Raw genomic sequence first — 15,957 nt, 5'->3', positions numbered from 1 at the left:
AAACATCATGCCAAAAAAATAAAAATAAACCCGTTAGTGCTACTCAAGGTATTTAGATCACCAGCAGCTGCTACTGCCGGGGCAGTGCATACCGTCAGGGCTGACAGCCTCTGCTGGAGGGCAGGAGGTGCCAGTTTGCTCTTTGGTGGTTCCACGAGCCCCAGAGTCCAGCGGTACGTCACCAGCATCCTGTCCAACAGCCGGGGTTTGCTCATCCTTCTGTCGGCACACTGGGGGAGGTGTCCAGCGAGGGATGAATGTGATCCCTTGGGAGATCAGCTCCTTCAGATAGTGTTCAATCACTTCCTTGCCCTGAAGCGGAAAACTCTCATTAGGAAAAAAAACAATCCCATCTCCCCAAAATCAGCAAGGTACAGAAGAGTTTTCCTCAGGACAGATGACTAATGCTGTTAGAGACAAAACAGAAGGGAAATAGTTGCCTCCTTCCACCTGCATGACCCGGCTGGAAAAATTCCAGTATGAAAGCACCATACAAATGGTGAATTTTAACAGTGGCCAGGCAAATTCCGATGCTATGGATGCAGCTACCTTTATAACGCTTTTATCCCATTCTCCTGCTCCAAAACTATCAGTTAGCTGCCCTGTTCCTCTGCAGCCCAGGGGAAAAAGCCACCCAAAGGAAGGCACCTCTGCCCAAGCTACTGGAGAGACAGGGTGCTGATTTTTACCCAGAACTTTCTTGTCTTGCATGAGAACAGTGTCCTCAGTGTCTGAGGAGCCTGGTACCCACAGCATCCACTGCTGTCCTCCTCTGGTACAGCCTGCTCCCTCCCCTGCACAGACACATTCCAGCAAGCAGATTGTTTTTGCTCACTGCACACTGGCTTTTTCTTTGTTTCCCCTACTGAGGGATTTCAGAGACGTATGCGAGTGTATAAAACTATAGTGGGTCTATTTTACAGACAAGAAAATAGAAGCAACACTGAGAGCAGGCGTTTGATTTTCTTTTTATGGCACAAAGGGAAGCCCATCTTACCCGCTTGATGTTTGAAGTGTACTGCTTCATGGCAATTTTTTCCACTGTGCTTTCAAAGCCAAAAAATGACTTGATGTCAAGAGATGCAGACTGTTCAAAGCAAGTCCACTCTTCATTCTCAGGGTGAACCTAAGCCCAAAAATATACATACCGTTGGATGGTAGGAGGTAGTTCACATTATGGCAGGGCCCTTGCCCCGGTACCCACACTGGCTATTTAATCTCCAGAGCGAGGGGGCTGAAAAGGCTTCCTACAAGGCACCGACAGACCCACATTTAACCCTCAGTTTAATTCTCCTAGATTAATAGAAACACATCATGAACTGGACATACGGACATTTGTGGTTAACCCAGCATTCTTCACACGTACAAACAAATAAAGATTAAGATCCATCTCTGCCCCAGCAGACCTGAACAGCAATATTCGTAGCAGAAGTCGCACTAAAGTAGTAGTGAGACTGCCCACTTGAAGCCATCATGTCATGATCTCCTTACAGAAAGGCAGGAATAGCCTCTCAGAACACACAATTAAGCGCCCCCCCGCCATCTGCAAAGGAAGAGAAATGCAAAACAAGGTTTTTTTTCTCGTTTTGGATAGGAAACTTAGCCACTAACGTCAGTCTTCCCCCCAAAACACAGGAGATATAGCAGTGCGGGGAGTTTTCCCACTGTCAGTTCAATATCCACCTTCCCTTTCTAGCCATTTCCCCTCAGTTACTGTATATATGCTAAAAACCTACATAATCTTGTCCTCTTTCAAATTTAACCCTTTTCTGAGAGGGCTCTGCCTTTTCTCTGTAGGTGCTGCTGTTCAAACTGACACGAAAGAAAAAATTCCAGCCCACACACAAAGATAAAAGCTCTATAAAGGACACAAATTTCCCCAGGGGAGGTATTAAGTAACTGCAAGAGCAGGATCACATTTCTCCAAGTTGCTTCAGAGAACACTGCAGAAAAAGAAAGACGAGACTAAACCTGTTTCCGGTGGACTCTGGCAGGGAAAAGGGAACTGGTAAAAATAGAGCAGGGAACCATCTTGAGGATGCAGGCAGCTAGCTCCCGCCCTGTTCCAGGAAAAGCGCTCCCCTCAAAGTCCAGCTGCTGACATTTCCTTCCGAAGGACAGGAGCCGGAGGCAACAAGGCCAAAATCAGCAAGTGCAACAATGTCTGAGCGATTCCAGAGTTGACCTGGGAGCATTTCGGATCTGTCAGCGCCTTTCACAATGATGGAAGTTTGACTGACTGTAGTTTTTTAGGAAGCTCCACATAGCCACCAAGTGATCTCTGGCTCAGGAAGCCCCCTCACCAACCAAAATATTCATAGTTTTTCAACTCTTTGTCTTGCTTGAAACAAAAGCTACCTACAGCTTGCTTACTCCCAAAGAAGCTGAGCTGTTGTCCAGTTGCCAAAAGGGCATGTAAGTAACAGGATCTGGACTTTTGTTTAGGGAACAAAAAGCAGTATCTGATTGCTTCCAGAAACAGATGAAGCTATTTAATGGTGACTGAGCCCTAACAGCACAATTACAGTGAAATGGCACACTACTGCTGAAGACACAGCCACAAAATGAGTCACCCCAGGCCACAAATAAGGCTCAAGACCTTTCTCCAAATATTTAGAGCGTGAAGATCATGACAAGATGCTAAAACTTTCATTTATTTGTGGGCAAAATAAATTGCCAGACTTTCCTCTGGCCCTCATCATAATAGATACTAAGGTTTTCCTTCTAAATATCCAGATCTAAATACATGCCCAAGCTCCAAATGTTTTTAACAACCTGAATTTCAACCCAAAAGAAATTCCGGGAACATCATCAGTTCTGGAGCACCAGCTGCGTTTTCTACTCTCACCTCAGGACCTAACACTCCTATCAGAGAATCACAAATCAACCTAAAAGTTTGTGAAGCCCTGTGAAAGCACTGGAAAAAGCTCGCACCCTAAAACTCGACGGCCTTCCAGTCTAAGAGTATCTAACCATATCACGTGGTAGTCCAGTGTTCCCAAGTTCATTCAAGCAGCTTCACCCTGTATGTTAGCACATGGCTTTCAACACTTCCTTCACAGACAAGTAGAAACAAGGCACTTACTGAGTAGCTACATGTCTCAAGGACAACAACACGGTTGGCAAAAGTCTCATTGTGCGCTTCAATGCGGAGAGTTCGCTCTTTCCAGTTCACTGTGTTTTTCTGGATGAAGAAAACATACTCTACCCCTGCAATCTGAGAAGGATGAAGAACCAAAAAAAAAAAAAAAAAAGAGAGAGAGAGAGAGAGAAAGAGTAACTTTAGGAGCCTTTATCTATCTGAGCCAGCCAACAAAATCCAGGACTCTCTACCCTCTAGGTTCCACTTGCCTTCTTTAGCAGCCTAGGAGCATCCACGTTCAGTTTGCAGCTCCGTTCAATGATATGTATAGCTCCGTCATCACTCCTGGATTCATGCAAGATTTCACTCCCCAGGAAGACTGGGATCTCTGGACATGTAGGAAAGCGCTTTTCATATGCCTAGAAGTGAAAACAAAACAAATTTCAGCTTCTGACTAGATCAACTTTAACTCTTTCTGAATGAATTATTTCCCTTCCAGCAGGAGTCCAACAAAACAGATGCCCTTCACCTCTGAGAAAAGGGGAGCCAATGCAGGGGTTGAAATTAAGGCAAAATAATTATGAACAGAGCCAGCACCCACTCACGTCAGTCATCTAGCTAAGCGTGTCTTAACATAACTTTTCTTTCACACATGAAGCACAAACAAAAGCCTGTTGTTAAAGAGTACTGGGAAGGGACTCAGTAACTTGAACATCAGGAACCTAATCTTTAGCTAGCAAAAGACTTGATCCAGGGATAATAAAATTCAAGTCAGACATATTGCTTGTATGAAGAAGCTGTTTTAAAATATTGAATACTCCTGTGCCTTAAAAACGGTTCTAGCTGTCCTAGACTATCAAGGGTAAGACCACCAATTACTGGCTATGCACTTTGCCTTGATTTGTCTATTTCTAAAACAGTTCTGTCCTGGTTCTGAAGTCTTCCTTGTTTTAATTAACCCACATCCCTCTGAAAAGCCTTTTATCCAAAGCTTCTCTAATAGCTCTAGCTAAAACTCGGCTTTCCATGGCACGTGCAGCAAACAAAGTTAACTTGCATAAATGCTACCTACTGTTGCTCCTCTCCCCCTAATCTCTCCATTTCTCATTATATTGCAAGATCTTTGCAGGATGGAATGTTTCCCTTGGATTTCTGAAAAATCCTTTGCATGTTGGGATGCTATTGGGAATACGTAATTGAAGCAACACTAGCACGAGCTGCACAAGAAGCCCTGAATTCAACTACAGCTCCAACAGGAGAACCCATGTTCTTCCCACTGCACTCAGAGCTACACCATTTTGGTCATTAGATTTTTTTTTTTTTTCCTATCATTCCACAGATGAGCCTAACCTCTACGAACTGCTGCCATCTTCCCATCTTCTGTAAGACATAATCATTTTAGATGGCATATAATTCCCTCATGAGTATTTATATTTTTATCTACCACAGAAGAAAATATTAATGTGATAATGATCGAGATCAGCTCAGTTGTCAGCACATGCACAGCACCATGGGCATGCTCAGGGATGGCTGCGTTCTCCATTCCCACCGCAGTTCAAAGCTGGTTACCCCTATGTATTCATGTAGCCTGGTGCTGTGAGTAATACCTGCTCTTAAAATAGCTCAGGCACTTAAGGACACATTCCATACCTCCTGCTCCTAGACCTCCGAAGTTATTTCAGATTATCGTGTTGCTCTAGTACCAGGAGGAAAGTGCAAGCAGACTACCAGCTGGAGTTCTGGCCAGGAACAAAGTGCACAGGTCTTTAACCACCGTGTCCAAGTCCTCGAGTGATGTTCTGCTTGATTTGCCGTGTTTCTTGGAGAACTTTCCCCGTCTCTGTGAGGCCTCTACCTGCGCTTTTCTCTCCTGATCACAGCTAAAGTATTTTAGACAAACGCAAAGCTTCCCATGGCAAGTGACTGTTTTCGACACCAGTCCACCTGGCTCCATACCACAAAAGCACGCTCTTTGCTTTAAGAAGCTTAATTTGTTACGACAGAAATTCACAGGCGGCTGTCCAGCACGGCCGCGAGATGCTTCGCGCTACCCATGCCTGGTATCCTGCACTTCTCTCAAGGGTCACAGAGCATAAGGGGTGCATCCCTTATCACCCACTCTCCAATATCTGCAGTTGCCAGCACATTAATCTTCTCAGGCATAGTTAATACTTCCTACTTGTGCCGCTACCTGCCCTCTCCCAACCCTCCAGACTCCAAACCACCATCTAGTGCTATCATGAGCTCAAAGCTTCTTCTCCCTTGCTAATCTTTTCTATTCCAGCAAGAGCATCTCCAGGCCACCCAGACTACCCATTCTTAATTACAAGTCTCAGCATTCAGGCAGTGAAATCCGTGAACACCTTGGTAGGCCACTAGAATACAAGAACATTTAGCAATCGTTTTTCAACCGTTTGTCCCATGCCACTGCTTACACACGCCCTCATCACACTTGCAAAAAGCATAACTGAAAACCCTACCCTAAAAGAAGGCTGTCCCCATTAATCTCATGACTTTGGAAAACAGCAGCGAGCACAGAGGCTAGGGAACACCTTGAGTGCTGGAAGACCATGTGAGAACGGTACTAGAGTTGTCCACAGGCTTGACAGCTAATGGCAAGTCTGCCTAAATACCCCTTAAATCCCGCACCTCTGCTCCTGCAAGGAGTGCCAGGCCTTCCTCATCCTCAGCTACGCACCATATCCCTTGCTGCCTGAACTCAGGCACGCTCTCCACCGCCTCGGCTCACACCTCCGGGCAAGGAGCCATCATACGTTCCAGGGCTCCATGTTCAATGAGCAAGGACTAACCATAGGAAGCCAAGGCTGAGCCAACACCACGTAGTTCTCTGGGTCAGGATTAGGGCTGGCCAAGAATTTCTTGCCCCAAGTACTCATGATTTCCCACAAATTTAAGAGGTGCAAAGCAGCTGTGCCATGAACATTTGAGGGAGTTTGCAATGAAACAAGAGCTCTTATACTAGGACAGCAGATGATCAAAGCACAGATACCCTCCAAAGGCCTCACTTCAACAGCTTCACCAGGAGTACTGAGCTGTAAGTGCCTCCTCTGCCACCGAAAGGCTATAATGGCCAATCTGAAGCCCTCCACACCATCACTGAATCCAGGTACCTCTGACTCCGATTTGAAGATAAAGCCACTGGATCTCAATACACAGCTGGGTTTTTTTTCCTCCTCTATGTACTTGACGCAGCTGGAGACAGGCTTCCTAATAACCTGTCATTAAATCTAGCAAAACCAAGACCAGGACAACTGCTAACAGTGCAGTCACTATTCTGGACAGCTAAACAACATCTGAAGAATGAAGAAAGGTCATGGCAGAGGCACGTGTCTATGCACAGCCCTGCTGATATAACGAAGATAATAGCCCGAACCCATCACCTGTATAGGTGGAACATTTCCATATTTGAGAAAATATCAATGTGGGAAAGGGATTCTAAGTCCTTTGCTAATCTTCTTTGCACAACTCTAAAAATACAGCAGCCGAAGATGCCTGAGACCATATGAAGGACAGCTGAAGAACCACACTGCAGTCATAATAAAGTTGGATTGTCAACTGAAACTGAGGCAAAACGAAATATTTTACTTTTTTTCAAGCTGTTGCCAGAACTAGTTATTTCCTCCTCCTCTCCAATTCTGCAGCATGCAAGGTGAACAACAGAATATCCCAGGCAAATGAAAGGCACAGAGTACTTAATATTAGCTTGTTTTAATACTTTGGCTGCTAATCTGCCTGCATTTGCTCTTTCATCTCCTTGCTGCAGTAACTCTAGATTAACATGCTCGCTTTGTACCCAAAACAACCCTTTCACAACAGCTGGTGGTGCAGGCCCACCAGTGTCCTTCCCTAAATCAAGCTATTTTTTTCCCAGATTCCTTAAAAAAGGATTGTTGCAAAAACCAGTACAATGTTGGGGTTGTTTTTTTGTCATGGACTCTATACATAATGTGACAGACATACAAATGTCATTTAAATTTTTGCAGTTATCTCCCTCGGACTGAAATGATACATTAAATTTCACAAGAGAGCTGGGTGAAGACAGAGGAATTTGGGATCTGTCTAAACTCCCCAAGGTATTTCACTTGGAAATATAACCAATCGGTTTTGGGTGCATCTGAAGTGTAAAAAAAAAAACCACAAAACAAAAACATTTAGATAGAGATGACAGCCTGTTGGAATTAAAAATTTCAAAAAAAGGAGAAAATAAATGAAAAAATGTACAAGTGAAGCAATTTCTAGCTAAAAAAAAAATTTTAAACACACAGGAAAGGCATAACAGATACTCAAGGTTTCGGTAGTGTCAGATCTTCCTTTCACGCAGGAGGGAAGACAAGGGAAATTTGTGCAAGGCTGCAGTGCACGTGTTTGTGTGAACATGCCGCTGGCACGACCTGCCCCGCTATCACGAAGCGCCTCGGCGCACATGCTGCTGCAACACGCGTGGCCAAGCAGCCACGGGGTCTTCCACGGCACGGGGTGCTGGAGAAGGGAGTCTCTCCAGTCTTACCGCCTAAACCCAGATTAGTGGTAGCACAGACAAGGCTATTTCAAACTACTTACGCAGTGGCCTCTGCATCCCAGTCCAAGACCCCTTCGTGCCACAGGAGCTGACAAATGATTAATCACACCAAGCAACGATTAATCAACAGTGACATGGCTGACTATGAAATCAGCAGAGTGCTTCGACCAAGGTTTTGCCCTGCAATCTCCTGGAAGATGAGTCTGAGTGGTTTTACCTACGCTAGCCAAATGGATTATGGGACCAACACTGCGATAGATGAAAACAACTTGGGAGAAGAGAGTCTTGGAGGACAATGCAAGGAAGCCACACTTAAGTGTCCTAAATTGTTGGTGAAATACACAATAACCAGTACAAAGAAATGCATCTGTGAGAAGAGATTGCCCTGAAGGCCAGCCAGCTGCCAAACAAGAACAGGTTACACAAGAATACAAGTGTCAAAAACAAAAAATGACATTCTGAAGCCTCACAACCACAGAGAAAAGGGGAAATTACCCTCCTCTACAAGCTCTCTATTACACCTACTTAACCCCTTCCCCTCCAGAGCACAGAGGTCCTCTCCAAGTCCTTCACCTTCCTAGCACCAAGGTGTTAGATGTATCGATGGTGCAAGCGTGTTCCTGCTCCCCCATCAGTTTAACCTCCTGTAGACTGACAATAGCTGCACCGCTGCCGTGGCCTACATGATCCAGAGGACATGGCCGGAGGGCAGGATCTTTCATAACAGCTACTCCTGTTTCTCCTCTGCAGGTTTCAACATCCTTCTCTAGCAAGTGACCTTGAAATCAATTCCACAACAGAAGCCTTAGGAATCCAAAACAATAGGGACGTCCAAGCACTGAATTACTGCATGAAACAAAACACCTCAAAAACCAAATTCTCCCACGCCGATTGAGGCTCCTGACACTTTCTTTCAGCCCAATGTCTGCTGGGTCCTGAGTGGTTCCAACATGCTCCAACAAGAGGCAGCTTTTGTTAGATGATCTAGTTCCATACCTTAATATCCTAGAGGGAATGTTATCCTCTTAGTCTTGGGGCTGCAAACTGACTCCCAGAGCAGCAGTTCTGGCTTTCTCCCCACACCAGTCACCTCAAAGAGTTGATTCTTCAAGCTTCTCACTAATACACAGCAAACGGGCAACCTGGTTTGGATGCTCCCTATCAGCAGGCAGACCCTTTAGCAAAGTATAGCTCAGCTATTGGGGAAAATTACATTGTGTAGAACACATGACGGAACTAAACTTACACACCTGATGTAGACAGACACTGTTATAGTCAATATTATACGAATATGTTACAAGGATAAGACTTCATCCTTGTGGTAAGAGCTAAAACACTTCAAACTTTCATGATCAAACACAGAGTTTAAATCTGTATTAACGAGATTCCTCAAGGCCACGTTACAGCCGTATGCAGTGTGCCAGGATAAAGGAAGAAAATGGACATCTATGTTCAGATGAACAGGAAGTCAGGAGGAGATATGATACCAGATTTTGAGACAGACATGTCCAGATCATCATCCCTTTGAAAAGAGATGATGAGAAGCAAGATAAGACCCCTCATCACTTTTAAATAGAAAGTGGATGCATTTGGACTACTTTGATACTAGCTAATGATACATAAATATGTCTCCAAATTCAGGTGTTTTCAAATTATGGCCTTCTAGGAAAACATAATCATTTCATCTTGCAGTACCTCCTACTACTTGGTCTAACCGCTGAAGGGAACCACAGGGTCTGCATTCACCAGACAATAATCCATTTACTTTGTAATCACTAGAACAGATACCAGCTTCTCACTAACCATAGTAGCACAAAAAAAAAACCACACGTGGAAAAATTGGGAGAGGGGAGGGCTCAAATGGATATTTGGGGTGCAGAAATGCACTGAAGTGAGGGAAAAGGGAACTTCATTTTAAGGGGGCACGAAGCATCTGCAGAGTAGCAGAAAAAGTCTTTGGGTCTGAGAAAAAAACCAAAACACTTTTGCTGGAAAGCAGAAAAAAAGATTTGCCAGTGAGAAGTCCACTGGACCACAGTACCCAGGCTACAAACATTGACCCAGTGTTATTTCTCCATGGACTACAGCCAATAATTTGCCTCATTTCTTCAGATTTTGGTGAAAGAAACAATTCAGGGAGCAGCAGCTGTCTATTACAATACAGGCACAACTGAGTGACACAGCAAACCTACTAAAACCAGGACGTGCACTGCAGCTGCACAAAGCTATCCCAGGAAACTACCAACGTGCCTGACCTCCTGTCTGAGAGGAAACAACGTCCCATTCAAGCAATTCTCCTCTAGCATTCTCCTCTGCTTACCAGAGAGAAGAAACTTGGTGGTGGAGCAGTTCAAGCGACAAACAGCACAACGCATCAGCCTTTACAAATAGCTACGGAAGCGATGCCTTATCCAGGAACCATTGCTAGCTGGTTGGACAGATTTGCCACAGCCCATTGTGGAAAGAAATAGGAGGGCAAGGAAGCAGACATCTCAGGTGACCAATACCTTAAAGAGCAAAACAGCAATCAAGTGTTACATCACACACTGCTCAGTGAATCACCCCAAAAATCAAGAAGGCTGGCTTACAAAGTAATGCCTAGTTGGAAAAACAATCTGTCATTGCCAGAAGCTGCTGTGAGAATTTATACAAACTGGCCATAATTCAGGGTCAAAATTGGGCAGGTCACTGTGCTTCGCAGTTTAAAAAAAAAAAATCATCCATGCTGGTCAAGATGTAACAATCGATAATGATTCTAAATTTTCTCACCTCTTTTAGTCCCCGTTCAAGAGCTTCCTACTGGTCTTCTGCACCTGCACACTCAGTAGAAAAGGGTCACTCCTGGAATATTAGATAATGGTGCTGCCTCCAGCTATGTGCGTCTCCTTGTGCTATACTGCCATGCCATTGAACTACAGCTTACTTTAGAGCTCATCCATTCCAGCACTAGACTGCACTGATCAGATTAAGCTTGAGACACCATTCATCCTTCAAAGAACTAAGCCTCCGTGGTGCAGCTGGACAGGTGATTAAAGAGAACAGGGACTATCCTGTATAGACTCTTTGAATGATCAAATTACTGTAAATCTTCTCTCCAATCCACACATAATGCCAGCACCATCCGCTCCTAAACCATGCTTGTCAAGCAAATGGAGTCTTAGCAGTGGCAATGCAAAGCTATCAGAGACTTGCATGATCCCCACAAGGCAGACTAAGCAGGCCAGATGTGCAGAAGTTGCCAGCAGTTCTCCAGAGCTCTGCAAGAATAAGCAGTTCTTCCATCCGCTTCCACCAGCTGTGGTAAACAGCGTTCACCAAACATTTTCTACTCACCTGAGGGGAAACATCCCACACCATACCCTCAAGAGAAATGTCAGCTCTTTGCTCAGCCTGACTATTGCTCACTCTCAACCTGCTTAACACCAGGAGGTGGTGGTGGCAGAGCACAGGGACTGAACTCACGAATACAGCTGTGAAGAATCATCCCAGCTGACACAGATCATTACTTTCAGATTTTTCTTGCCAAATGCTTCTTAACAGTAAGATGTGATATTTATAGTTTATCTTGACAGCATGGTTTCAAACCATCAAGTAACGCTGAAGCATCATGTCTTGAGTCAACACTAGATCCCCTGTAAGTGCATAAAACATTAACCCAGTAGCTTCTGATAGTGACAAACCTACCTTCAAAACATGGCAAGAAGAGACAAGGGAACCTGTTGTCTTTAAAATACCTGGCACAGACCGTGGCTGCAGACAGGCCATCCGCATCCAAAGATGATTTATTTGTCTGCACTCCAGGGACAAGTTCTAACAGTCTAACAAGCTCTAACCTAACAATCCTGCCAGAGAGAATAGATTCTGTTTTGTAGGGGAGTATTTCTTAACTACTGCTCAGATTACTATCAGGACATTTCATGTCACGTGTGACATGGACTGAACACCAAAGAATAGTTATTTTAAAGCTTCTTCCCCCTTGCACATTGGTTCTCTCAATCTCTAGGGCACTGTCAACCAGAAATACCATTTCAGACAGCATCTGACAACTGTGTCGTTACCTACGTCACAGCAGCTCCAAAAAGGAGCTTTCGAGCACTGGGCATGCAGGCTACATGCTACAAAGCTCTACCGCATGTCATCTGCGGCTCTCCAAGGACACGGTGGGTAGCAGGTGACTGCAGGAACCTCTTCTCTGGCACTCCTGCAGATGCTGCACTCGGAGCTCCACTCCAATCTCTTTGGCTGCTCTGCACAGCCCTCTGATCAGCTGCACCATCACTGCTGCTTCAGAGTGATTCCAGCTGCCAGAAACTGCTCTGCTCTCCCTGCAGCAAGTGCTCTTCTGGTTCCACAGTTCGTTCTTGAAGGCAGAGGCTATGAACCAGCATCAAACATTTTAGTTAAGATTCTACTTTTCTTTATTTAAAACCAGCCTGTGACGATACTAGAACAATGACAACAACTTGGAGCTCCAGATGGGGATATTCCAGTCGGTAATTACAATTAAGTATACGGGAACCCAAAAAAATGTATTCTGTGGTGCATTTGTGCTGTAGGCACTGTAAGACATTGCACTGTAGTTGATCTAGACAGACAATCTGCGAATCCTTTGTAGCAAGACAGCAACAGCCTTTCTGAGACCTGGATGGGCTGTGAACACACACATTGAACTTGTCAGTCTAAACAAACCCACAGAACTAACGTGATCCTTGCTAGACATCAGTCTGCTTGTACATTATACTGCTTTCGCATGCCATTTTATCTGTTACCAATGTGTACTGCAAGCTGTTTGGGCCACACTGTGGTGCCTACCCAGCAAAAGAGGGCTCAAAGGTTCTGCTGCAAAAGCATCACCACATCAGTCAGTGAAATATTGAATCCTTTAAGACACCACAGCATTAGAGAAGAGAGCATGCACGATATATCAGGACTTAAGCAGTCTCTTTGTATACTCAATGTGCTAAATGCAACAGGAAGAAGTCATTAAATAAAGCTGCTTAAAGATCTAACATCCTTAACACTATGCATGTTGATGCTGAAAAGGCACAAATAAAAGCAATTTTGAAAAGGTGTATGGAAAGCAATTCTACCTGTCAGGACCTGGACCTCAGTATTCAGAGTTTCTTCTCCTGCAGCTAAACCTGACAGCTAAAATAACAAGGAGCTGCTTTCAATTAGACTACACATACAACCCTCCCAACACCGTTGGCACAAAAGAATGTCAGGAAGATTGTGAAATAAATGATGCATTTTTGTTTTAGTCGTACCAGATGTTTGACTCTTGCGTGTAACTGCGGGCTAGATCCGCAACTGCTGTAAGTGAGCAAAACTTCAGCGACTGCAAAGCAGCTTTGCCAGTGCGCAAATAGCTAGCGTAGTCAAGGCTGAGCTGCTGGTGGATCAGCCTATTATTTGGGGGGGCAAGAGTGAGGACCCCTGCCAAATCCAGTGACTATCAGCAAGACTGCTTCAGTAGCATCAGGCATGAGAGACATCTCACAGGGACTGCAGATGATTGCTTCTGATGGGCTATGACCCTGTGTTAGAGGATGGGAGTAAAGGCGATGGAGAAGGAATACTCTCCACTACCCACTCCATGTGAAGTAATTTTCTGACTCCAAATAAACCAGCAACATTTGTAGCCTAAATGAAATTTCCCACCCAGCTTGTTACTGCCCCCAACACTCAAACCACACTGAGAAGAAACAGAAGTATATGCCACCCTGGTTCCATTAATTTCCTTGATTTTTCAGGTAAGGTAAAGTAGAACTCCAGATCAACTGCATGCAAACAACACTGAATTGCCACTAAAACTAGAAAACAGTCACAGACCTGCTTGGAAGTACAGGTGGCAGACCAGGACCTCCGATGACCAAGCTTTCACTTGCAGACACAGGTGGGGAAATCATGAGCTGCCACCTAACAGATCTGTTAGAGTCAGAGTGATGCCAGAGATAAGAAATGCCTGTATACCACACACACACCCATAGAACCACCGTCCCCCACCCCAAACTAATGTTGCACGTAGCAGAAGCTCCCTAGACTGAAGAGTACCACTCAACGAGCGCAGTGAGAAAGACACACCACTGCTGTCCATGCATGCATTTTCAAGAGATCGAGCTCGCAGCAGCTCTTACGTGTCAACGCATGCTGTGGGCAGCACCAAGAAATGAGGTCGAGCAGAGAGAAGCACTGACTCACACCGTACACATATGAGGCTCAAGAGCAGTTTCAGCTTAAGCATGGAGTACAACTGGTACATGCAATGAGAGCTGATGCTATTGCAAACTTCCAAATGCCTGATCTTTGTTCCATCTTTTCAAAACCATGACATATTTTTAGATAACAGTAGTAAACCTCTCAAAGCCTGCAAACATAAAGCTGATATCCTGTATGCAGTAAGCTTAAATGTCAAGTTACATATATATTTTCACACATACATATAGCTTTTAACTAAACCCAGCCTTTAACCTACTAGTTTTGTGTTTTGCAGAGCTTTTGTTTCATAGAAGAGATAAAATCTCAGATAGTAAAGTGACGAAAGGTTTGATTTAGTTCAAGGTGTAAAACCTGCAAGCAGAACATCCCCCTTTTCGGGATCTGCATCCTTTACCATTCCCTTGGCACCAGGCTGTGCAGAAAGACCCCTCACTTGCAGTGGAAACCATAAACTGCTATTAGGAGCAAGAGCTGAACGTGAAGTGCATTGTAAATGTGGCAAGAGAAACAATTGACAGAAGCGCTGTCATGAAGTTTCTCATTTACACCGCTATTGCAGCAACTCAAACTACACATCGAGTACAGAAGACCATGTAAGAGGCCCTGGGGGTGTTATTTCAGCTTTCGGAACCATCCTAAGCAAGCTTAGTGTATACTATAAAGTATGTGAAAATGGCAGATGTCAGTTGTAAGCGTGAAGGGCTGAGTGCACTACTAAAATTAATGGCAACAAAACTCCCTACGACTTTAAAAGATGAAACTCTCCAGCTAAATCTATCTCATCTGACCTAATAATTCATTGGCAACAAATAATGTTAAATACGCAATCTCTCTTTTAGCTCTATTTCCCGTACAACTATGCATCAAATTCTCATCTCCATATATATAAGAGAAGGCTCACAACAATTTACATCAGAGGAAGCTATCACTCAGGAGCTATGTGGCAGAATTACCTCTCCTTCTGGATTTTTTCCCCTCATCATAACATTTTAGTAAAAAAAACAAAACCTTTTAGCTTTAAAACTACAACTACTACACAAAGAAAACAAAAAGTATGTTTATACTTGGGGGTTTTCTTGGCTGTAAAATAAAATCAGGAGACATGCAGTCTCAAACCTGCTGATCTAATTGAAGAGAAGACAAGATCAGGCCCAGAGAGGCACGGAAACCCATTTGAGGGAACAGCTCCATTTAAAAGGAGACACACACACACACAAAAAGAGAGAGGTAAAACGGAAAGGAAAAAACACAGCAAGATAACAAAGCATAACAAATGTCAAGGTTCTTTCCAAGTGTAAGGGATAAAGATGTCAGGCACTAGTTATAATTTGAAGAGTGTAACATTTTTGATCCTTTAATGCGAGTGCATATTAGGAACAAAGCAGGTAAAAATGACTATTGTGAATTTGGACAGGTGCTGAAAGATAATCTTTTGTTTAAATCTTTTTAGAAGGGAGGACAAGAGAAAGAAAAAGTTCAGAACTCCTGAATGGCCAGAAGAGACTTGGTAAGCTGATTCCTTTTTACTTCCTCAGATGCACAGGACTGGCAAAGAGAGCAAGAAGGGGAACGCGCTCCTCCCTCCAAGGACTTGGAAGATACATCAAATCTACTGCCTGCAAATGCCAGAACGCAAGCTGCAGAAGTATTAAGCAGCAGAGTGTAAATCCATAGACAATTATCCAGAGACACGCACAACAACAAAGGTATTAACAGTAAAAGCACCGGCTCATCTGTCAAGCACAGCCCTGTGCTGTCTAGAGGATGAGCTGCACACACATGCACTCTGTACAAGCCCAAGGAAAATAAATTGTGTTTCTCATGGCAGGGCTCAACAAAAGGCATGGGAAACACTGCGTGTTTGAACAAGGCCAGGAAGCAATGAATCGTTTGCCTCATTTGGCTATGACAACCCTATTTCTCAGGCCCTCATATCTGAACGAAGCACACGCACTGTTTTCTATAGTGGGGTCCAAACATCAGAGGTTCTGGGGAAAAATACTTTTCCTAACAAACAAAACTTACCTCATGACATGGCCTGAAGAGACCACAGGAAGTATGACCCTCCCCGTCATACAGATGAGGAATCAAGCACAAGTGTATCAGGCTGACGGGT

General features: G+C 44.2%; 1 protein-coding gene across 1 annotated transcript in view; it reads right to left on the bottom strand.

Annotated features, from left to right (window-relative positions):
* SEC14L5 (SEC14 like lipid binding 5) overlaps positions 1–15,957 on the bottom strand; it is a gene marked incomplete at both ends in the record, with an annotated part of 31,101 nt that overhangs the window by 12,762 nt on the left and 2,382 nt on the right. The window contains 4 exons of the mRNA XM_082006561.1: positions 93–312; positions 998–1,126; positions 3,086–3,217; positions 3,352–3,501. Coding sequence (XP_081862687.1) covers positions 93–312; positions 998–1,126; positions 3,086–3,217; positions 3,352–3,501 — 631 coding nt within the window. The remainder of the gene's footprint in view (positions 1–92; positions 313–997; positions 1,127–3,085; positions 3,218–3,351; positions 3,502–15,957) is intronic.

Source organism: Phaethon aethereus (genome assembly GCF_964289735.1).
Source record: "Phaethon aethereus genome assembly, chromosome: 15".
Taxonomy (NCBI): domain Eukaryota; kingdom Metazoa; phylum Chordata; class Aves; order Phaethontiformes; family Phaethontidae; genus Phaethon; species Phaethon aethereus.
This window is presented reverse-complemented; position numbering and strand designations above follow the sequence as displayed.